General features: G+C 36.5%; 1 protein-coding gene and 1 long non-coding RNA gene across 6 annotated transcripts in view; one reads left to right on the top strand and one right to left on the bottom strand.

The window, feature by feature from the left end:
- fgd1 (FYVE, RhoGEF and PH domain containing 1) overlaps positions 1-25202 on the top strand; it is a 58879-nt gene extending 33677 nt beyond the window's left edge. For 2 of the 5 annotated variants that reach the window (XM_051902051.1, XM_051902053.1), the window contains exons 2-17: positions 4930-5142; positions 6075-6261; positions 6621-7308; positions 8593-8831; positions 9643-9799; positions 13099-13237; positions 13448-13506; positions 15153-15299; positions 15448-15540; positions 15631-15710; positions 15904-15934; positions 16046-16147; positions 17238-17366; positions 17443-17601; positions 18770-18916; positions 19928-25202. In XM_051902051.1, the coding sequence (XP_051758011.1) occupies positions 4930-5142; positions 6075-6261; positions 6621-7308; positions 8593-8831; positions 9643-9799; positions 13099-13237; positions 13448-13506; positions 15153-15299; positions 15448-15540; positions 15631-15710; positions 15904-15934; positions 16046-16147; positions 17238-17366; positions 17443-17601; positions 18770-18916; positions 19928-20197 (2840 nt within the window). In that variant the 3' untranslated portion in view covers positions 20198-25202. Of the gene's footprint in view, positions 1-4929; positions 5143-6074; positions 6386-6620; positions 7309-8592; positions 8832-9642; positions 9800-13098; positions 13238-13447; positions 13507-15152; positions 15300-15447; positions 15541-15630; positions 15711-15903; positions 15935-16045; positions 16148-17237; positions 17367-17442; positions 17602-18769; positions 18917-19927 lie in introns of those variants that run through there. The other 3 variants (XM_051902052.1, XM_051902054.1, XM_051902056.1) reach the window with 2 other exon arrangements.
- Positions 8579-24805, bottom strand: LOC127517017 (uncharacterized). The gene is made up of 5 exons (XR_007931161.1): positions 24665-24805; positions 19980-20177; positions 13426-13558; positions 13125-13334; positions 8579-8808 (listed from the first exon to the last, which is right to left on the bottom strand). It is a non-coding gene; the product is annotated as an uncharacterized LOC127517017 (long non-coding RNA).
- Positions 25203-25673: the final 471 nt, after the last annotated feature.

Below are 25673 nucleotides of genomic sequence, written 5' to 3'. Positions count from 1 at the left end.
CGGATGTTGCTTGCTTTTATAGATGAAACATGGCAGCCACAAACATGAAAGTGAAGAACTGAGAAAGAAGACTATAGCGTCTCATCAGCCAAGATTTCACCAATATTCTTTTTCTCCTTTTTTGTTTTTCGCTGCAAAACAGAGCTAATGCCAGGAGAGCCAGCTGACGACATTAATGAATTACATTACTTTTGCGTTACTTTTTCTCATCTGGGCTGGGCTTGCTTGTTTGTTTTTTAATAACAACAAAAAAAAGTTCTGTTTTTGGCAAATGTTAAGGCCCTTTCACACCAAAAGTGAAACGAATAAGCCTCAGGCTGAAGGAAATGCATATTTATGCCTGTACAGTAGAGGGCGCAGCTCAAACAAACCTTTCAGCTCTGGATTAAAGAATAGGATACAGGAGGAGAAAATTCAACACTCTTATTTCTAAATCTAATCTAAAGTCATTTTTGCTTAATAGTATGGTTGAATTATATCATTGAAGGTCAGCAGCAAAGACATTGGTTAATAAAGTGAGATCAAATACATAAAGTATATTTGTGTAATTTAATATAGTGAAATAAAGTAATGCTTTACTTTACTAGTTACTTAAAAAGAAATCTGATTATGTAACTCAAGTTACTTGTAATGCATTACTCCCAACACTGTTTACTACAATCAGCAGGTTTGTGGTCTCGCGATCTGGCCGTATGTGTTCAGAGGATTATAATGTTGAAAATTAGTTGAAACTGTCTTATATATCTGTGCTCTCCTATGGTTTTAATGTCTGTTAAGATATGAAAATCATCTAGTGTGTTCCAGGCCTTAGAACATCATATAGACTTGACATTGAGGCTTTTTTGACATGCATCAGTAATAATCCACCTAGCAACACCCTAAAAACCACCCAACAGGGTTATCATAGTTAACTAGACCAAAAGTCAAGTCAAATTTATTTGTATAGTGCTTTTCACAATGTATATTGTTTTAAAGCAGCTTTACAGGAAGTCATGATTTTAGTGTTTATAATATCTTCATGCCTTTATAGTTGCATTTAGCAGATTAGAGCTGAGCGATAATATAGTTTGCATTTTGCGATTTTTTTTTTTTTTTTTTTTTTTTTTTTTTAATATATATATATATATATATAATATATAAATCAAGCGGCTGAGATTTGGTATATAGTATATATTGCTTTATGATAAAAACAAACTATAAACACATTTTTGTTACTTAGAATAAATGTTAATTGAAACAAAATAAAATATAAAAAACTTATTTACTACAGCTAATGGCCAAGGCAACATTTCTCATTTTCAGTTAGTTTAACAAAAGTCCCTTTAAGGCAACTCGATAGACCCTTTTCACATTTCCGGGTTTCTCAGAAGTGGAAGTCGTCATAGTTGGTTAAAATTCTATAGCAGTGAATGAGAGAATACATTAAATATATTTTTTGTGTTTCCATTTGCTAAAATAGAGAAAGAAAAACTCCACATTAGTGTTTTCACAACTTTCAAAAAGAGGGAAAAAAATAAAGAGCGATTGATAACGGCAGTCAGAAGAGAGAAAGATGTCATTTTTACTGTCACTCCCACAGCTGCTCTATTAGAAACACCCTCACTGCAGCGTTAACTAATTTTTTTTGTAATTTGATGCAAAGGTAATATAATACTAAGTATAGTGTTATAAATGTACATACGTTTTTTTAAAAATGAAAATATAAAAAACTTACGATATTGATGACATTAAATCAGGCAGCTATTTCAGTCATGAAGAGCAGCTCCTATCTCTTTGAATGGGGAAACATCAATTTCTCCAAAGCTGTTCACCAAGTTTATGATTAAATTTCATATTTGAAATCGGCAATGAAATCTGACAACTGCTCAAATGATGCTCAAATCATGACAAAAATCTGCATTTTTCAGGCTGCACCAGCCAATGCGCATGTGCAGTCATAAGTGCGCGTCTGACTGTTTCTATAGGAAACGGAGCTTGAAATGACTTTACCAATCAGCGGTTGGTTGTTTTATATAGAAGGCGAGACTTACTCCGCCATATTGCGCATTGCACTTTCTCCCATTCATAGTAAAATGACTGCACCTTCATTGTATATCTAAAGTCTTAATGTACTAAAATAACTAAAAGTAAAATTAATTTAATTTAATAAAAACTATATAGACATATTTTAAAAAAAAAATCTAATAAAAATGACAATTTTAACTAAATTTAAAATCAAAACTAATCAAAAATATTCATAAATATTAATAAAATCTATAATAGTACTCAATTATATACTGTAGCAACCATATATAGTCCTGCTTTTTGCAACAGTAGAAGACAGTTACTAAAAAAAATTAATTTGAAAGGCTAATATTGTCCTTATCTGCCCTTCAAGTTGACGTGTTTTGGATGGGTCTGTTCTTTTGATACATATTTAATCCGTCCCAACTCAAACGGGCTTGTAGGTCACAGCACACATCCCTTTCCCATACAGGATCGTTCCAAAGCACATGGGAAAAACAACATGCGCTGCGAATCCAAATCTGCGGCTAGGATAACTCTGGTTTCTCCTTCTCTAGCCTTTCTTCACCTTTAAGTAATTTCGCTGGAGCATGTGGAAGTCATTTCAGCCCCCTGCCTGCACTAGCTGGTATGAGTGTCACCATATGGAAGCAATTAGCTCTTTGTAGGGGGACAGACAAGCTTTTTTTAAAATGGCAACGTCATCTAGACGGCGGGTCTGCCCAACATCTGACCCGTCCGTGCCACTTTAAGAAATTCCCAATAGATTTTTTCCTGTCCACGCTCATTTTAATATCAAAGCCCACTTTAATGTTGAAATTGTATTTACGTGTGCCTCGTTTGTAGCGTGTTTCGGCTCAGAATTTTGTTATGTCACTATATCCATCTCACGATGTGTTACACTGATTGAGCTGAACAGGCAAAAATACACAGTCGAGACTGGCACTTTAACACACTGACCTACTTAACACACGATGGCCCAACAAGGGCGCAGAGCGCTCAACTGCTTACCCAGAAGTCTTTTTACACTCTTTGATGTCATGTTCACATTGTCAGCACAAACCAGTGTGTAATTTAAGCCCAAGATTGATGTGGAGTATTTACTTGGACTTATCACAGGATCTGGACTCACAGTTTATTGACCCAGAGGTGATTTGTGTGAAAACATGTTGTACATTTATGCTTTCTGGCGTTTAGACACATCACTCAGCCCAACTGTAATCCATTACGCCCAGCCGACTCCATTAAATTAGGCTGAATTGAATTTGCCTGTCTTGTTTTCTTCTCTCTTGTTGGTTCTTAAAGTGTTTGCTGTCTGAGATGATCATGCTAGTAATGATGAGCCTTAAGACATAAGAGTAACCAGTTGGTTTTTAAATCTACTCTTTGAATGGATCTACTAGCCTTATATTGAACTTTTTGCATTATTGAAAAATGACTGAAACATTAATTTTTTATCAAAAATGAATATTTTTTGTTCTCATTAAATTTGGGTTATTTACACTACTATTCAAATGTTTGGGGTCAGTTACATTAGGGTTTTTTTAAAAAGAAAACTTTTATGTTTTTACTTATATTCAGCAAGGATGGATTAAACTGATCAAAAATGGCATTAAAGACATTTATACATTTGCTACAAAAGATTTCTATTTCAAATAAATGCTACACTCTACAAAATGCTGGGTTAAAAACAACCCAAGTTGGGTTGAAAAAGAACAAACCCATCAATTGGGTTGTTTTAAACCAGCGGTTGGGTTAAATGTTTGCCCAACCTGCTGGATAGTTTTATTTAACTCAACTATTGTTTAAAAATGACTCGCTTAAAATGAACCCAAAATATGTTGGAAATGAACATTTATTTTTAAGTTTAATGAATAATAATTAAACAATAAACATGTATTAATTTGCTTATTAATAAACGTTCACCTTTTGATTATTATTGTTGCCTCTAATAATTGTTAGTCTGATTTTTAATTTCCAACCTATTTTGGGTTCATTTTAAGCTAGCCATATAGTCATTTTTAAACAATAGTTGGGTTAAATAAAACTGCCCAGCACATTGCACAAACATTTAACCCAACTACTGGGTTAAAACAACCCAGTTCACTGGGTTTGTCCATTTTCAACCCAACTTGGGTTGTTTTTAACCCAGCATTTTTTAAAGTGTATTATTTTGAACTTTCTATTAATCAAAGAATCCTCAAATATGTGGTTTCCGCAAAAATATTAAACTGTTTTCAAAACTGATAATAAGAAATGTTTCTTGAGCAGCAAATCAGCATATTTGAATGATTTCTGAAGGATCGTATGACACTGAAGACTGGAGTAATGATGTTGAAAAAACGTACCGACCCCAAACTTTTGAGTGTATCTGTATTTTCCGCATATTAGTGATAAACAATACAGGTCATTATGGCACATAGTATGAATCAGTCCATCTCTCTGTAAAACTGATCATAAACACATTATGATTTTGTTCCTCATATTTTTTTCTCATTGTTTTGCTGACTTTTTTAATATGTTGTTCTGGAGAAAAACCTAGAAAATCATCCTTCTGATAGTAAATGTTGTTTAGGAGATGCATGCATCATCTATTTTGGTCTTGAATTTGAGTTCACTTACAAGTAACTTTTGTTTCATTTACTTCCCAATTGTATTCACATTTTCAACCCTGATGAAACTCACAAGCACAGCTTTTATATCACAAAGCTCTGGCTATGAAAGAGAGAGTGATGTATTTTAACTCCAACTAATCTTGAGTTGCAAAACAAGACTCGTTTTGGCCAAAACCTGCTCAAATGAAACCAATAACAAGACCTTAACTTCAGTTATTGGTTGAAATTGATAAAGAACATTAGGCATGGTTTATTCCCCCTATTCAGATTCTCCGAATCAAAGCGAGTCTGCACTCTCTCTTTCTGTCAGGCCCATCCACATCCAGTCCGCGGCTCCTAACCAAGAGTCTGTCCCTTGAGCCAGGCCCCTGCCTCGGAGCCCACGAGACCCCACAGCGCCTCTGCTCTGACCCTGGACCCCTGGAAACCCAGCACTGCAATGGCACAAGTGAGAACGGACCCCAGGATGTCCCGCCTCCACCTCCTAAAACACGCCCACCTTTACCTGGGCCAAAGCCTCAAGGTATGTTCTGAATATTTAAAGGGATAGTTCACCCAAAAATAAAACTTTTGACATCATTTACTCACCCTCATGACATCCCTGCTCAAAATTACAGTATAAACCAGCATGAATTCCATGTTGGTCCAGACTGGATTTTTCCAGTCATATATTTTGAAGAATGTCCAAGCTATTCATTTATATGCAGTTTCGAACATACAGTAAACAAGGGGAAGTCAAGCTCTAAATAGGACAAAATGGCAACTTTTATGTTATATTTCAAATTTTCTGAAGTTATACAATAGGTTTGTGTGAGGATCGAATGAGTTAATTTCGTTATTGATCTAAATATGCGTATATGCAAATGAGATTTGAGATTTACACTATGGATTATACGCTAAAGTTTGTGGTCGGTACGATTTTTTTATGGTTTTGAAAGAAGTCTCTTATGCTCACCAAGGCATGTTTACTGTTATGCAAAGCTGAATTTTCAGCATCATTACTCCAGTCTTCAGTGTCACATGATCCTTTAGAAATCATTCTAATATGATGATTTGCTGCTCAGGAAACATTTCCTATTATGAGTTACATTTTTTTCAGGATTTTTTGATGAATAGAAAGTTCATAAGAGCAGCATTTATTTGAAATACATAGTTTTGTACATATTTTTTTAGCCTTTACTATGACTGTTAAATTAATATTTGTTTTTAATAAATTAATATATAAATATATGCAAAAATTGCAACTAAATTGAGATCACTGTAATCTAATGTTTACTCTATGACCTCATGAATAATTTATGATATAATGTGATATACAATTATGTTGCAATCTAATAAAAGTACTTGTTATTCTACCCTGTTGTTCTAATTTAATATCTGTGTCTCTCTGTGGTACAGTCATGTGATCGTACAGTCTCACTGTATTGATTTCCGTATTGATTTTGTCTCGTTCAGTGCCCCCGAAACCCCCTCATCTACAGCAGCCGAACGCTCGACGGCCACGCCCCCCGGACAAGCCCCTCCCTCCACCGCCCTCCCGCCCACTCCCCGCTGACCCTCGCCAATCACGCGCCACCTTACCGAGAGCAGAGGGAAGCTCCTCCCCCACTTGTGTCCTCTCGCTCATTGAGAAGTTTGAGAGGTGAGAGAACAAGCGGCTGTCGCTGGAGCCGGTTTTTAGGTTACAGTAGATTTTATTATTCATAACTACAGTCAGATTTGATTTGATGCTCTCGAGTAATGATATCTCCGTTTGTTGATCACAGGTAAACAAGAAGTAATTTTATTAATCAATTTTTTTGTCTTGTTTTCCAGTAAAAAATGTAAATGTCCTTAAAAACAAGATGTACTTGAGAAGCATTCTTATTTTTAAGCATATATCTTATCAAATTTAGTTTACTATTTATTTTCTTTATTTAATAAGTTTATGTATATGTGTGTGTGTGTATACAAAAATATTTAGGACTGTTGGCCATATGTAACAAGAATATTTTTTTTCAGGGAGCAGATCATCGTGGTGCCAGATATCACCGGGGGAGTGATGTGTACCCCACGGGTCCCGGAACAGCAGGCCGCTCCTGGGTCATTTAGCCCTCCACCCTCGGAGTTCATCCTGCCCTGCACGTCCCTTCAGGAACCACTAGAGGCGCCGCTGGCCGAGGAGGAGATCGAGAAAGAAGAAAAGGAGGAGGAAGAAGAGGTGGATGAAACCGAGGAGGATGACAGTGAACTCGGGGCATCCTGCTCAGAAAAGCGTCTCTCTATGGAATCAGGCTACGGTGCCTCTGATAAACTGCTGGACACCATGGAGATGAGGGACCTCACAGCCAACCAATCAGAAATCCCCTCTGATCGCTTGTCCCTCCCACCATCACAGATGGATGGGAAGCTGGCCAATAGAGACAGCGGTATTGACAGTATCAGCTCGCCCTCACACAGTGAGGAGCTCTGCTTTGTTGGGGACGAGGATCGGGTCGGTCACGAGAGGGAGATTTGCCCGTGCAGCCCAGGGCCCGGGCTTCCTTGCGGCTATGCCGAGGGGCCCGGAGGAGAGGGGGCCAGCGGTGTGGAGGGTGGCAGAGACTCAGAGGGAGACAGTGATATGGAAGAGGGCAGCGGTGACGAGAGTGAGATGAACCCAATGGCCCTACAACCTCTGCCTAAAGCTGAACGACAAGACTCCACTGAGGTGAGAAGAAGTGTGTTCTTCAGAGACCATGTCTACCATTAATTCATTCATTTATAAGATGAGATTGTTGTGAAATTGGTACCTCTGTATTACCAAAGACTCATTTACATATAGTTTACATATAATTTACATAAACACATATATGTAGTATGTTCTTCAGAGACCATGCCTACCATTAATTAATTAATTAATTAATAAGGTAAGTAAATAATTAAATAAGTTATCATGGATTGATCTTACCTCTGTTTTACCAAAGACTCATTTACATTTAGTTTACATAAAATTTACATAAACACATATATGCAGTATACATAAACAGCTTCATTCTAAGGGATACATAAATTTGCTGTAAGAAACCCTGACAAAAACTATATATATAGTAGTGCTGTCAAACGATTAATCACAATTAATCGTATCCAAAATAAAAGTTACATAATAATACAATGTATTATAATAATGCATACAATACACAGTAATATTTATAATATTTAAAGACATATTTACATATTTATATTTATATATTATTTTATATTATATATATAAATATAATTATTTTATATCCAAATATAATATATTTTTGTTAAATATATACATGCATGTGTGTGTATTTATATATACATAATAAATAAATATACACAGTACACACAAACTTTTATTTTGGATGCGATTAATCGTGATTAATTGTTTGACAGCACTAATATATATATATATTATATAACATATATTTTTATTTATATTTTATAATAAAGTAAAAAATATTTTTTTAAAAGAAATTAATATTTTTATTTGACAAGGATGCATTATATTGATCAAAACTGACATTTATATTGTTACAAAAAGATTAAGATATTAGGAAAATTGTATCACTGTTTCCACAAAATATTAAGCAGTTTTCCACAAATTTTCCACACTGATAATAAGAAATGTTTCTTGAGCAGCAAATCAGCATATTAGAATGATTTCTGAAGGATCATGTGACACTGAAGACTGGAGTAATGATCCTGAAAATTCAGCTTTGCATAACAGGAATAAATTACATTTTAAAATATATTCAAACAGAAAACAGTTACTTTAAATTGTAAAAATATTTCACAATATTACTATATTTTTGATCAAATTAATGCAGCCTTGGTGAGACTATTTTGCCAGCCCAAAACTTGTGTTTGTGTATGTATATACATTATTTTAAAGTTTTTACTGTTAAAACCACACACTTCAGGCTAACTTGTTGTCACAGGTGTGTTCAAACTGTCATTATTCAGCTATCATTTTCTCATTTTACAGCTGTCAGTCCAGCAGCGGGTATTTAACATTGCTAATGAGCTGCTGCATACAGAGAAGGCCTACGTGTCCAGACTGCACCTCCTGGACCAGGTTTTCTGCGCCCAGCTGATGGAGGAAGCCCGGGCTCGCAGCTCCTTCCCCTGTGAGGTGGTCATGGGCATCTTCTCCAACATCTGCTCCATCTACTGCTTCCACCAGCAGTTCCTGCTGCCCGCGCTGGAGAAACGCATGGAGGAATGGTGAGAAAGACAGAAATGGTCTGTGGAAGTGATTTTACTTTGGTTAAATGGTAATGTTACCCCCTAATTAATGTTTTATCTTGCCGTCAAGTTAAGACAAATTTATTCGTATAGTGCTTTTTTTTTATAATATACATTGTTTCAAAGCAGCTTTACAGAAAATCATGATGTTAATGTTTATAATATCTTAATATATTCATGCCTTATAGTCGTATTCAGAAGATTAGAGCTGAAAGATAATGTAGTTAGTTTTGGTATACGATACAAGCAATCATGCAGTTGAGATTTGCTATATAGTATATATCTCCCTACATGAGAGTACTGAATGTTTAAAGCTGGACATACTTATATATACAACATTAAATAAAGAGATTCTGGGCAATAATATAAAATCAGGCAGTTGAGATTTAATATATAGTATGTATTTGCTTTATATAAGTATACTGCATGTATGAGGATATAAAGAGCTGGGCGATTAAAAAAAAAAAGATGTTAATGCTTAATAAATGATTACATATATTAATAGTAACCCCAGTAAAAATCATCTGCCATTATTATTTTTGATTAGCCTAATTATAGCATGATATTTTAGATAGTAGACCTGGCACATTAGTAGAGTATTAAACTGATGCGTTGTCAAAGTTGTTGACTATTTTACAATGGTTTGTACAGTGACTCATGCAATCAGATTTTAGAAATGGAATTATCATTTTCCTTTTGGAAAGTTTGGATGTATTTTGAATTCTGAATTAAAGCAAAAGAAGCCACATATGTGTTTTCACCAACTAAACTTCTGCCCCTGTCCCCTCAGGGATCTGAACCCCCGCATCGGGGACATCCTGCAGAAACTGGCACCTTTCCTGAAGATGTACGGAGAGTATGTGAAAAACTTTGACAGGGCCATGGAGCTAGTGAACACCTGGATGCAGCGCTCCTCTCAGTTCAAAGCCATCATTCACAACATCCAGGTATCAGAGTGGGGACTTTAAATGTTTTGTGCTAAGCTAAGGATGCAATGCTCCGAAATAAGAAATATATTAGTGATATATATTAGGAAGGCGGGACTCCCGCATCACTGTCGTGACTGGTCTGTCAACTGACAGATGTGCTGTAATTGATGCTTCCAGGATTAGTCACGCCCGTGACATTTCCCAAAGTGAGATATCGAACAAATGTTTGAAAGAGAACATTCAAATCATGCATAAATATTTGATGAAATACAGTACCATTCAAAAGTCTGGGGTAAGTAAAGATTTTTTTTTTTTTTAAAGGGGACCTATTATGCCCATTTTCACAGAATGTGTCTGTGAAGTTTCAGCTCAAAATCCCCCACAGATCATTTATTATAGCTTGTCAAATTTGCCCCTATTTGGATGTGAGCAAAAACACACCGTTTTTGTGTGTGTCCCTTTAAATGCAAATGAGCTGCTGCTCCCGGACCCCTTTCCAGAAGAGGGCGGAGCTTTAACAGCCTGCGCTTCTGTTGCTCAACAACAACAAAGCTGGAGAATCTCACGCAGCCAAAATGAGGATTGTCAGTAACGGTGTTCAGCCTTACATTGTTCAAACCGGAGTCGACACTGACGGAGAGACTCAGGAAGAAGTTACAACTTTTAGAATGAAACTAGATGTTTCTGAACGGTTAGTGGATAAATTTATGTAGTTGCTGTGGAGTTGATTCAACTCATCGACTAGCATGTGCTGTCATGTTAACTTTTTGTGCAAATCCAGCGTTGAATTGACCCTCGTTTGTGAAGCAGTCCGGCGTAAAATGACAGCATGGCAATAACACTCTACATCAACAACTCTTCCTCTTCTCTAAAGCAGCCCAACATGGCCTCACCCCCTTTGATGCATGTTCTCGGGGGCGGGGTTTATGTAAATTTTGGGGTGTGTGATGTCACCAGCCCGGGAAGAAGCTCGTTGTAGTTCCTACCAGCTGTTTGTTGTAGCGATTTCTGTAAAAGAAAATATCTCCCTTTGCATTGAACTTTGAGTGTCGTAACTTTGCAGATGTTGTTTATGCTCAAACAGCAACATTACACACTAACTAAAGTTAAAAATGTCAAATCATAATCAAGGACCCTTTTAATGCTTTTTGTAATGGACATTTGAGTAGCATGTCTAAAATACTTCGACTACTAGAGTTTAGAACAGAGCGCTGATGGTCTTAATAGATTTCAAGTGTAGAAGTGTGAAACGACAATAGGAGTTACAATAAAAGTTCTCTTAAAAATTGATAATGTCACGGCAGAGATGGTTTGCTATTAACAGTCAGATGTGGTGAGTGCTGTTGTGGATCACACTCTCAGCTGAAATGTGTGAAAACCCCCTCACTGTTATAATGAGTGTTAATTGCACGCAACCCTGCATAATTCACACCCGTCGACTGAACGAACAGAGCGAGTGTTAGTCATACAGTAATCTCATCCACCAGGTGCACTCCACCAAATCCACCTTCACAGTCTGAGACAAGAGCGTTCGTGTTCAAAATAACAAGAGCACTCCCATGGCTCAGCGATGATTGAGTGCGTCAGATGAAAGAATGAATCGCTGTGGGTGTGGAGTGTTTTTGGGGAGTTGTAGGTTAGGGTGAATACTAATGGCGCCCCAATCAGGCCTGGTGCTGCACTTCAAACGTCTCTGGTTGCCACTGTGTGAAGAATATCAAGAGAGCGTGAGGCCCAGTGCCTGAGATCACAGGACTGCTGTAAGGAGATCAGGCATGTCTTGGGCTTCATCACTACCAGTGAATTATCTTGTTTGTGATTTGCCATGCTTTGGGAGTTTGCCTTATTGTTAAAGACAGCATGAAACAGCATTCATACTTGCGCAACTTGATGTATTTCAGAGTGAAACAAAATATTCATTGGGAAATAATCTAGGTGGAGACTTGATTTCTGCCAGCAAGATTTGATTGCATTGTGAAAAACAAGTTTTTGTTCATTTTTTGTTACTAAACTAATATATATATATATATATATATATATATATATATATATATATATACACACACACACATATATTTTGAAATATAATATATTTTAATGAAAGCTTATGAAAACAAGCATTTTTATATTATTAAAGTATATTTTAAAATATGACAAAATTATATACATATATATTTTAATAATACATACTTAGTAATATGTGTAATGTCATGTATTTAAAAAAAATATATATATTTACATTTTATATGATTAAATATATATTTTAAAATATGATATACATTTTTGTATATATATATATATATATATATATATATATATAAAATGAGCTTTCATTAAAATGTATTATATATTAAAATACATAATGTATTACATATATATAATTTTTTACAAAAGCTTATGAAAACAAGTTTTTGTTCATTTTTATGATACTAAACTATATATATATGTACTATATATTAAAATATATACTTTAGTAATAAATATTTATAATAAAGCACATAATATATTTTAATGAAAGCTTATGAAAACAAGCATTTTTACATTGAATATTATTAAATATATATTTTAAAATATGATATAAAATTATATATATATATGTGTGTGTGTGTGTGTATGTGTATATATATATATATGTATATACATATATATATATATATATATATATATATATATATATATATATATATTAACAAAAGCTTATGAAAACAATTTACATTTTATAATTAAAGTATATTTTAAAATATGATATAAAATTATATTTATACACGTATATAATTGATATAATACTTAAATAATATATACTTAGTAATATGTAATATATTATTTATTTTAATATATAATACATTTTAATGAAACATGAAAACAAGTTTTCTGTTATTTTTTATATTTTGAATGTATATATTAACAGATCTTGTATTGACAATGCAAGAGGTGATCACTCTGTAAAGTCTCCTTCAGCACATCCCAAAGACTTTCAACGAAATTAAGGTCTGGACTCATGTGTGCTAATTCATGTGTGAAAATGATTGTTCATGCTTTCTGAACCATTCTTTCATAATTTGAGCCTGATGAATCTTGGCTTTGTCATCCTGGAATATGGCCATGTTCCTACATGGTTGTTTAAGAAATGAAAAGCTACACACTCCATCAATTAGGATTAAAAGAACTGTTGCCAAACATATAACATGTTAGAAACATAATAATCACAGCAATAATGAAAGGTCTCTGTCTTTGCAAATATTCTGCATTTGTGTGTGGGAATGGATCGGTGCGTGTTTTCTTTTTAGTCATCATATTATTTTGGGTGTGTATTGCAGAAAGAGGAGATGTGTGGGAATCTTACCCTACAGCACCACATGTTGGAGCCTGTGCAGAGGATCCCTCGTTACGAGCTCCTGCTCAAAGACTATCTGCACCGCCTGCCAGAGGACGCGGACGACTTCAAAGACGCTCAGAGTGAGTGCAGAACGGCAGAACGCTGAAATGGGCCTTATCTCCTCCACTGACCGCAGCGGCTCACTTTCTGTTTCATTTCAACTATTCGTGCATGTGCCTGGAAATATTTCAGTGAAAAGATTCATGCAAGGTTAACAGGCCAAGATAAAAGGCAAAATGGAAAAATTACACCATGTGAATATCAAGACCTTCATCCTTTATTCTTTTCAGAATCTCTGGAGCTGATCGCCACAGCGGCAGAACATTCAAACGCTGCCATCAGGAAAATGGTGAGTGGATTTCAGATGAACCACGGCACCACAGATCAACGCCACACTCCATCTGGGGTGAAAACCAACACTGCCACTTAACATCCCTTTGTAATTAAACATGGTTGCCTCTTTAATGTGTAGTCTGTTTTGAAAGTCTCTCATTTGAAGCTGTTAATTGCCTGTGCTTTTATTTTCTACATTTTGAGACATGAAATGCCTCCCTCCAAGTGGAACAGCAGAGCCGTAACCACCATAGATATTGAGGGGGACAAGTTCCCCCCAATAATTAGAAGAGGCCAAACTGTCCCCCCCAATATTTGAAATTGGTGCACTGCTCTGCTGCACTCCATTACACAGCGCTCTGTATGTTGTTAGGATGACCAATTGTAATAGCCAATCAAATCAAAGTAGGCAGGGTTTACTGATCACAGAAGCAGAGCGTGAATTCCAGTGCGAAGCGTCAGTTTAACATTAAAAGCGTGAGGTAAGATGTAAATAGCGAAACATTTAATACATCAACTGTTTTACGACTGAAATGTTAAACGTCAGTGATGCGATGATACTCCACTTTTTTCTCAAATATGGCCATTTTGAATGGAAAATTTACGTGATCCTCCCCCAATGTTCAAGACATGGATACGGCCTTGCCAAACAGACAATAGATATGTTTCCATCCACCTATTTTTATGCAAATTTTATGAAAATCGCATAAAAACCGCTGGATGGAAAAGCCAAGAATGTGTAAAAATGTGCATAAAAACCTTATTCGCTCAATTGAAGTGGATAATTTTGTATCTGATAAGAACATGCGCATAAAGTATGATGGAAACACATTTACTGAATAAATCCCTCTATCAGGGTTGCCAGGTTTTCAAAACAAAACCCACCCAATATCTACTCAAAACTAGCCCAAAACTAGCCCAATCATGTTTCAGGTGGGGTCCCACGGTAAAAATCGCATTACGGGGGTAAAATCCGCGTTTTTGGCAGGGTTCCCATGGTAAAATTCGCATTTCAGGCGCTAAATATCATGTTATTTGGGGTCGCTTCAACCCGCGGACATGAAAAACAACCCGCGGCAAACTTGGTAACACTGCCCTCTATGTGCAACAAAAAAACTCCCGTGACTTTGCATCAACAGAGGATGCGATTGGATAACTGGACTAACCAGAGGACCAATCTCATCGCACAGCATCTCAAATGTTAGTTTGATCGTTCTGAAATCCCTGAGCCAAAGTCTGCCATCAAAATGATTTGGTATAATGACCTTTCAGAGCAGTTTCATACAATTGTCTTCCCAAACACCAGGCATCCCAATGCAAGATAACTTTTATTGCGTTTCTTCTGCGCGCTCTGAGGTGCAAATAATTTATGGTTTACGAAAAAAGAGCCACAGGCTTCCTTGATTGCAGTAACGTCCATTTTTAATGCAGATATTTCGTGCCTATTTCAAAGGAAGTGACAATTTTGTTCTCTTGAACACATGGGATAGGAAACGGTGCTTTGTTCGCAAATGTTTTTATGCGATCTTCCAATTTTAAGTTAAATTTGCAACTTTGGATGGAAACATATGATCAGCTTGAAGCTCTCTTGTTTGGATACTCACTGAAAATGAATGAATGATAAATGTCTCTACAAACATGTCAATGATTTGTCTCTCATAGGAGCGCATGAGAAAGCTGTTGAAGGTGTACGAGCTGCTCGGTGGAGAAGAGGACATCGTTAACCCGACTAATGAGCTCATTAAAGAGGGACACATCCTGAAACTGTCAGCTAAAAATGGGACATCACAGGATAGATACCTCATTCTGGTGAGTCAGACATGCCAAAGCTGTTTCACTAGTTGTGCTAAACATAAATGATACCTCAAAATGATTGATTTCTGAGTAAAAATGTAGTTCTTTTTTCATGTCTGTTGGTAAATCATGCATGTTTATCTTTGCTCTCCTCTCTCTGAAGTTCAATGACCGGTTGTTGTACTGCGTCCCTAAACTGAGGCTGATAGGACAGAAATTTGGAGTGAGAGCGCGGATTGATGTAGACGGCATGGAGGTTCGACGTGTTTTTATCTTGTTTACAGTGTCATATTCAAAATAAATCTGCTGTTATCAAATGGTCGGTTCACTCTGAATTGTTTCACAGCTGAAGGAGACCAGCAGCATGAACGTACCACGAACCTTTCTGGTATCCGGAAAACAACGTTCGCTAGAACTGCAAGCAAGGTACGGCTTAGGGAATGTGCTTCATCTGCTTAAAAAATAAAATCTGAGGTTGATTGACAACCACAGAAATGTTGTCCGAGCTTTTGGGCATTAGGAGGAAACACCCAAGAAAAGCATATCGGCCATTGAAAAACAAGAGAAATATGTGCGGCTTTTGGCATTTTAAAATGTTTGTCGTTTTGATTTTCATCAGGACGGAAGAAGAGAAGAGAGATTGGATTCAGGTAACCTTTTCTCCTCCTGCATGTCACATCGCAGGCTCTCGACCATAACTCTCCCGCCTTACATTTTTCTCATTTTTTTCCATCTTTTCTGTCTTGTTCACTTTCTCACAGGCAATCCAGGCCACTATACAGAGACATGAACAGACGCTCGAGACCTTCCGAATGCTCAACTGCTCATTTCGGGAGGAGGACTTCACTCCTCCCAACTCTCCAGTTAGTTTTTATCTTGTCACTCGCAGTGTTGTTATTGTTAACTAAAGATAAAACTACAAAAAATAATTTTCGTTATATGAAATTAAGCTGAAATAAAGTATAAATATTGGATGTAAAACTTAAACTTAAAAAACTTAAACTAAAATTGTTAAAAAAATGTTGCAACTAACTGAAATAAATAAGTTGAAGTACTAAAATTTCTATATATAAAAAATAAATTAAAGCTAATTAGAAATATTAAAACTATACACACACACACATAAAATTACTAAAACTGTAAATATAAAACTAAAAGTTAATTCAAAATATTAACAAATTCAGTAACACTTTAGCATAGGGAACACATATAAACTATTAACTATGACTTTTTCCTCAATAAACTCCTAATTTACTGCTTATTAACAGTTAATAAGGTAGTTGTTAAGTTTAGGTATTGGGTAGGATTAAAAATGTAGAATAAGGTCATGCATAATAAGGCATTAATATGCGCTTAATAAGTACTAATAAATAGCCAATATTCTAGTAATATGCATGCTAATAAGCAACTAGTTAAAAGACCCTAAAATAAAGTGTTACCACAAATTCTTATATAGTATATGAATAATATTAAAATAACAGTGAAATAGAATTTAGGCCACATTCAGATTTTTTAGGGGGTCAACAGAAAAATAGTGTTAATAAAATAATATAATTCTAAAAAATAATACATTTTAACATTATACATGAAAATATGTAGCTGCATTTATATTTTAGGAAGGGGGTCCTTCAGAAAGGGTTTGCCATATTTAGGGCTCTGTGACATCAAAAGTTTGAAAATCCCAGATGTATGTGAATAAATACATAATACAGTGTCCCCAAAGAGCCTTTTGATGTTAAAGTCACACTTAAATATGCATGAATGTCATTGCATTCGTTAACAAAATATCAAATCAACTGGCATTTATTTTGAAGCACAGTTTCGAAGCAAACACCTTTAAAGATGACACTTGCACTAATGCAATGACATTTGAACCCACATTTAGGTGTGGGTTAGGTCTGTCAATGCTTTATGTGGCCACTGCAGTATTCTCTGACCCTTCTTTGTTTTCAGAATTGCACAGAGCTTGGAAAGCGAGCGCCCACTCCAATCCGGGAGAAAGAGGTCACACTGTGCATGAAGTGTCAGGAGCCTTTTAACTCTATTACCAAAAGACGGCATCACTGCAAAGCCTGCGGACACGTATGTTACACAACACCATAATTCTGTAACTCGACATAATGCTGACGCAGTAGTCTGACGTGGGTCTTGATTTCAGGTGGTGTGTGGAAAGTGTTCGGAGTTTCGCGCACGTCTGTTGTACGATAACAACCGAGCCAACCGTGTGTGTATAGACTGCTACACGACGCTAGTAGGAGTGCCGCCCTCTCCTGCCAGTCTGAGCAACAGCACACAGAGACGTCGCTCCATTCTAGAGGTAAAGGTCACAGTTTAAATGTGCACTTCTTTAAGGAAATAGCAGTGCTTGCAAAAAAGAATAATGTTAAAGGGATAGTTCACCCAAAAATGAAAAATACCCCATGATTTACTCACCCTCAAGCCATCCTAGCTGTATATGACTATCTCCTTTCAGACAAACACAATCTGAGATATATTTAAAAATATCCTGGCTCTTCCAAGCTTTATAATGGCAGTGAATGGGATGGCCCAATTTTGAAGCCAAAAAAGCACATCCATCCATCATAAAAGTAATCCATACAGCTCCAGGGGGATAATAAAAGGCCTTCTGAAGCGAAGCGATGCATTTTTGTAAGAAAAATATTTAAAACTTTATAATCTAAAATAACTAGCTTCCGGCAGACAACCGTACACATACTGCGCAAGTCGACTTGCGCCACAAGAGTAACTCCTGACGTGATGTATGACGTATGATGTAGGAGTATTATAAGCTTATACGCCTCTTGCGGTTTAAACAAATATGGTTGTGCAACAAACTCAAGCCCCTCTTCTCTTATAACGGAATCCTCCGACATTTCTCTTTTAAAATTCTCGTTTTAGACTTCTAATTCGTGACCGGTGTTTTGTTTTGCTCTATCCTCTACGCTTCCGCATTCGTCATTGCGTCACGCGTCGGGTCAGAGTTCACTCTTCTGTCGCAAATCGATGCACACGGCCGTCTGCCGAAAGCTAGTTATTATAATTAATAAAGTTGTAAATATGGATATTTTTCTCACAAAAACCCATCGTTTCGCTTTTGCTTCGCAGAAGGCCTTTATTAACCCCCTGGAGCTGTGTGGATGACTTTTATGATGGATGGATGCACTTTTTTTGCTTCGAAATCATTCACTGCCATTATAAAGCTTGGTAGAGTCAGGATATTTTTAAATATATCTCGGATTGTGTTCATCTGAAAGAAGATAGTCATATACAGCTAGGATGACTTGAGGGTGAGTAAATCATGGGATTTTAATTTTTGGGTGAACTATCCCTTTAAAGCTTTAGGGAATCAACACATAATATGACACATCTTTGGAGTGTAAAGGCAGCTGTATGACTAAATAGATGGAAGAAAGAGAAGACCAATCATAATTCAGTATGCAAAAATGAATTTTCAGGAACTGTAACTTGTTCTTTCCCTCATGCAGAAACAGGCCTCAGTGGCAGCTGAGAACAGTGTGCTGTGTAGTTTCTTGCATCATATGGAGAAGGGAAGTGGCCGTGGATGGCAGAAGGCCTGGTTCGTCATTCCTGAAAATGAACCACTGGTGCTGTATATCTATGGTGCTCCACAGGTAGGGCTGCATTAACTAATACACAGGTTTATACACCACTATTATGTAAATGTGTTTGTGAAATACTGTAAAATATAGATGTGGTTTCTTATTTTTTTTCTCGATTTTTGACAAGAATTTAAACCGCAATGACTGCATGTACACCTGGTATTATCATCTTTATGGGGATTCAGGCTTGCCTGATGTGTCCTGGACAGAAACAAAGGACTGCCTACTCACCTGTCAATCAACCATTCTGTTAAAACAAAGGTTAAAACAAAACAAAGGAACTTTGCCTGTTCCATGCGTTTTTAAAAGAAATTACCCTTATGATCAAAAAGTTTGAAAAGCCTAAATGTATACACTATCATTTAAAAGTTTGGGGTCAGTAAGATGTTTTAAAGTGACAGTAAAGACATTTATAATTTCTATTTCAAATAAATGCCGTTCTTTTGAACGTTCTATTCATCAAAGATTCCTGAAAAATGTTTTTCACACAAGCACAACTGTTTTCCACATTGATGATAATAAAATAAGTGTTTCTTGAGACAATCTTGATCATGTGACACTGAAGACTGGAGTAATGATGCCGAAAATTCAGCTTTGCATCACAGAAATGAATTACATTTTAAAATATATTCAAATAGAAAACAGTTATTTTGAATTGTGACAATATTGCTGTATTTTTGATCAAATAAATGCAGCCTTTGTGAGCACGAGACTCTTTCAAAATCATTAAAAATCTTACCAACCCTAAACTTTTGAACAGTAGTGCACATGCACAAGACATCACAGAATTTGCTTGATGTCAACATGAAATTTGGTCACACATGGTTACAGAAGATGCATTTGACATGCATGTTACTACCAGAAGATCTGTCTTTTGATCAGATGACCCAAGACAGATGTTAACACCAGGTGTAAACAAGGCCTTAGGGTCCATTCCATGACTAATGAGGTTCACAGTGATCTGTTAATGGTTTACTAGGGATGTATTGATCTTTTCTTCTTTTTCTCTCTCTATACACACAGGATGTCAAAGCTCAGCGCAGTATTCCCCTCATCGGATTCGAGGTGTCACTACCTGAATCAAGTGACCGTCTAGAACGTCGCTTCGCCTTCAAAATGAGCCAGAGTCATTTGACCGTTTACTTCAGTGCCGACTGTGAGGAAATGCAGCGACGCTGGATGGAAGTTTTGTCGAGAGCCGGCAGGGGTGAGGAGTTGCAGTCAAATGGTCCGATTTCCGAAGCCCTTGAAGAAGAAGGGGAGGAGCCAGCACCTACAGGAGAAAGCACATGATTGGCTGAAAAATATGATATCATTTTGCACACACAAACTGTACAAATGTGACCACAGCGACAGGATATATTAGACAAAACACACACACACACACACACACATATACCTTCTCTCTTACACACATCTGTATTAATTGTCAGTTGTAAGTTGCATGAAATATCTACAGGTACGTTTCTCTGTGTATTGCTCATCTTGTGTGAGTGACCAGTGTTTGGAACAATCTGACAAAAGTGTGCACACTTTAAAGACGACTTATCAGAGAACATGTGATTACATTCATCAACTCTTTCAGTCGCTAGCAGTTTCTTTGTTGAATCGACTGTTTCTGCCAAATCTCGAGGTGTTGTGAAGTGTTTTCTCAAGGGTGTGTTCACACTTGGCAGGTTTGGTTTGATTAAAACGAACTCTGGTGCGATTGCTCTGTTAGTGAGGTTTACTTGAATAAATGTGAACGCTGCAATCTGAACCTTGGTGCGCACCAAACAAGCGGACCGAGACCGCTGAAAAGGTGGCCCAAACGAACTCTGGTGCAGTTAGACTGAAATATGAAAGCCAGACGGACCAAAGACATCTAAACGAGCCAAAAACAGGACGTGATGTCATGAGATGCGACCCAAAAAAAGTCTTGTCATAAGAGCTATGGTGCCCATTACAATTCGGTACAAGTGTAACTGACGTAGGACGGTAAGAGCTGTGCGTGTAAACCTCACTTCCCTGATCTCAAGAGGCGCTCTAGCGACTCTAGCGGTATTTAGCCTCCTTGTTAGAGCGCCCGACTCCCATGCGGACGGGCCCTTGTTCGAGTCCCGCTTAGAGCAGGCAGTTCGAACAGGAGGGGTAATATTGGTGCCGTGACCCAGATGGGAGTGAGTTTTAGGGAGGTGAGTGTAACGGACGTAGGCCGATAAGAGGTATGCGTGTAAACCTCACTTCCCTGATCTCAAGAGGTGCTCTAGCGACTGACACTAGAGACACTTTAGCCGCCTTGTTAGAGAGCCCGACTCCCATGCCAGCGAACCTGGGTTCGAATCCCACTTAGAGTGGGTGGTTCGAACAGGAGGGGTTACACAGGTGTCAGAAACACAGTCTCCTTGCAGCAGATCTTTGTTTGTGTGTGTAACGCAGGAATTCCTGGTGCTGTTTTGACTCCTTTACACATTTTATAAACCCTTTGTGAGTTCTCAGCTGGTAAAAATACCAATCATGTGCACCCACGTACAACGAGTGCTTTTTTGTATCTTTAGGTTAGGTCTTAAAAACGACAGTGTGAACGCTAAGAGAACCAGGACAAAATGTATCATTTTCTTTTTTCGTCCGGAGAACCAAGAGAACCGAACTACAAGTGTGAACACACCATAACTCGATATGGATCATACTTGGTTTAGCGAAGTGAGACAGTTTAGCGAGGTGACCGGTGGGGTGGTGTCCATGAATGTTTGGCCTGGTTTTGTGAAAGGTTTAGGTGACACAGAGAGTCTACAGTAAAATATCCTAGTTTACATAACCAGAAGCAGGATGGAATGACGATTTTGTTGATTTTAAATAAGCAAAAATCAGTGGACTATGAATCTGGCCAATATTCATGGCAATAATCCGCTTGGTAAGAGGATCAAATCCTGGATTTCACATTTCGATTACATATTAAACATTGGCTATTGCAGTTAGCAGTGAATTGTGACAGGATTGGACACATGAAATGTTGTTCAGCTATGCAAGCCTGTGTTTATCTCTTATAGTGTGGTAATCAGGAACTGAACTGCTGGAACATAGCAGGAATATTTATTAAGCAGGTTCTAACCACTCAAAAACAACAGAAATATGTGCTTCCTGTTGACTCCAGGGTCCTTCAGCTCAGAGAACACCGCCAAATTTACTCTGCCACCTAGTGGTCACTCATCATAACGCTCTAGGAGTGAATGTCAGGAAACCGGTCAAGAACATGTCAGCCCAAAATCAAAATACATTTTATTTTGCATAAAATAAATTAAGCTTGTTTTAATGACCATTAAGATTTTTGTTGCATTGTGACAAAATAAAAATCTCATTACTGTAATGTGAAATAAAATAAATTATATATTTAAATAGTAAATTATTTATATGTTGTACTGTCTGTCATTTATGCTAATTTAAATAAAAATTACAGTATTGAGAATAACGGGAATTACAAAAACATTTAACTTAATTGTAATGAAATTGATCATAATGGTCCTAAAAATAAGCATGTTTTTCTTTTAAACAAAATAAAATTGATTTATTTTGCGGGGTGAAATGATACCTGGACATGTTTTTGTGAGATTAACATCTAAGACTGTCCCTTTTTGCTCAAACTGTAGGGAAAAACTTTTCTGAGAAGGAAAACATGTATAAAAGAAATGGACAGGGCTCTCCTTACAGGATAACAATTTTATCCTGTTGTTTGAGTGTGCATGAGTGATTTTATGAATGCAGAGGCGTTTTGTGGGATGGAATTTGATAAGATTTTAGGTCATGAAGGGTATGTATAAATCGGGCTAGTTTTTATCATTGAAAACTCAATGATATCCCTGCCTTATTTAGAGGGGGTTTTGATAAATATAGAATATATATAAATAAAACAAGGTAAAAATTTTGATGAGGATATCAACCGTTTTCAGCCGTGTTGTATTTGTGTATGAAAAGTGCAAAAGATTAAAGGACGAATTCATTTGTAAATATAACTTATTCCTCTGAGCCCAGTTTTGTGGGTTAGGTATTGTCAACGAGCTTTGGTGTTTGATCTTTGTTATGTGCAGTTTTAAATGGACTTCTGAGCATTGTGGTAAATTCCGGGTCAAGAAAAGCTTAGGATAAGTTCTCTCATTTTACCACTTATTCCAGAGGTAGATATTCAGTGTTTTAGGAAGAGCTTCACTTTCTTTTCCTCTTTTGAATCCAGTTTCCAAAACGTATTTGCCAATGTGAACGCCTGATGACTCACTGAGAACTGCTTTAACTTTTTGTGTTTGATATTGCTTTAATCTTGCTCTTTGTTGTCAAAGACATCGCTCGATTAAAAGTAAAGGTGAACCAGTTGGTGTGTTTCCCCAAACCACCAGCCTGTCTGCTGTTTCCTTCCTCAAGGTACAAGAAAGGACTGTTGATGCCAGTGCATGGTTTGGGAGCGCTGAAGGCTTTGGGACAGGGCTGCGTGTGTTAACTTCCATATGTTTACGACTTGTACTGGTCATTCCCAGATCCTCAGTTGAGCCTGCCCGTCACTCACGCTTACACACACACATTCATCTTCCTGCTTTTCTCAGTATTATTGTTCTTGATATCCTGCCTTACTGATATTTTGCAACCCTGTGCTTATCTACACATTGTTTTTCACAATTGCTTTTTGCCAAAGTATACTGTGTATTAGAAATTCAAATGTCTTTTCTGTGTTTTTTTGTCACATTTTTATGTTTATTTGTTTTTTGTTTTTTATTTTTACTTTTTTATACCAATATTTATTGTCTTTTTTACTCCTTGAGGTAATTGTAGTGAGGGTCGTAAAACTCAACAATGAACCAAAAGATGAACACTACCAAAATACGAAGGAAAAACACTATACGTTAACATTTGGGAGAATATAAGTTATTGTTTCTGTGTGCTCCAAGTATGTTTTAATCCCACACTAACAGAAAGTTAATGCATTAAATTTGATTTCCTTAGTCCACAAAATGTATTTGTAAACAGTATTTTGAAGGGATATAATATAGAATACGGATATAATTCTGTGTAATCTCACAAAAATAGTTTTACTACATTTTTCAAAAAAGATGGAGATGAAATACACTGTAGTTAATTTTAGGGTATCTGAACAATTGTGCATTTTTAAGCAAAATTATCTGAACAATCTCATGTCTTTGATCTGACATTAAGTGTCATATACAGAAATAGAGGTGCTATTTTATTGTTTGATCAAGGGAACAGCTTTGTGTTTATAAATAAATGACATGATGACATTCAGTGTACATGAATGAACAGGCTATATAATCAGAGTTTCTAGTGTTTAATATGGAGGAATCACACAATGGTACTTGAAGGATCAGAGCAGGAATCATTTGGGAGAAACATTTTTGTTGAGGAGAAACCAGTACGTCTCTGTGGTGCAGAACAGAGAATTAAATGTTACATTGTATATATTGTATATGCTCAAATCTGCAAACCAAAAGACTCCATGAATAGCACAGTCTGATGATGATGATGTAATCTGTTCCGACACCTGGATTTTTGACTTGAGTGTTCTAATCTTGTTCATTTTTATAACCTAGTCCTATTTCACCAAGTTCCATTTTGCCATGAGGATGATTACTTTGTTACACGCCAAACTTTTAAAACCTATTTATTGTAAACCAGCCTTTGGTTGAGCAGGTTTCTTTTATATGGACATGTACAATGGAAGCTAAAGAGAGAAATGTTGAGGCATGGGCCGTTGTTTTGCTCATGGATGTTAATGATTACCTGCCTAGTGATGATCTACCATTCCCTCTTCTGCTGTCCGGCATCATCACAGCATGCCAAACCCAAGGAATTGAAATGAGCACCACCTGACCTGTTTCCTTTTTCTTTTCTTTTTTGCTGACTCTTCATGTGATGCACGTCTGCAACAAATCAGCAGAGAGGGATTTGTAAAACATTGCCAGATAGCCCTATAGCTGATCTTCTCAAGGACAGCTAACACCGTGTTAATTTGCTCAGAAACACTCTCAGACAACCAAGAAATGGCTGCATTACGAGCTTTGATATGTTTTATTTTCAAGCCTATTAGCCAAACCATCACACTATACGGCACAAGTATACATGCTATTGTGTTCCCTCATGAAACCTGGTTTATTGTACACATAATATGGGTATTGCTGTTATTTCAAGTACTATTATAATTATTATTGTTGATTAAATTAGTGGCAGGCCACTGGGTACCATTGTATGTTAATATCCCAATGAAATCTGTGCAAGATCATGAAAATGTTTATGAAATAAAGTAATAAAAGAACAAAAAGAGTGTCACATTCATTTATTTCATCCAAATACTGTGTGTGATTTGTAGTTTGAAGATTTTAATATCTTACCAGAGTTCATTTATGTGTAAAAGGCACTTTTCTTCAATAGGCCAGGATGTCTGAGGATTGAGGAATTTTCACAATTTTAAAGAGGAGATACATACATCTAGTTATATAATAGTTTATTAAACATATATAATAGGTCTCACAAAAAAAAAAAAAAAAATGTTGTGCCTCTAGTATTAGTGGAATCTGTCAAAAACATTCCTATGCATTATTTAATTTAGGCGTAATAAATTCTGACTATACTATGTGCTCAGTTAAATTGCTCAGTCATTTAATCGTCAACATTATTTTATTGTAGTATTCTTTTCATAACATCACAAAGGGACACATAACCTAAATCTAAAGGATGACGAAATAGTTTGTAATGTTTTATCAAAGGGTGACCTAACGCTTGAAGTAAACAA

The sequence above is a fragment of the Ctenopharyngodon idella genome, chromosome 8 (assembly GCF_019924925.1).
Source record: "Ctenopharyngodon idella isolate HZGC_01 chromosome 8, HZGC01, whole genome shotgun sequence".
NCBI classification, from domain to species: Eukaryota; Metazoa; Chordata; class Actinopteri; order Cypriniformes; family Xenocyprididae; genus Ctenopharyngodon; species Ctenopharyngodon idella.
The sequence above is the reverse complement of the archived record's forward strand: the minus strand, read 5'-3'. Positions and strand labels throughout refer to the sequence as shown.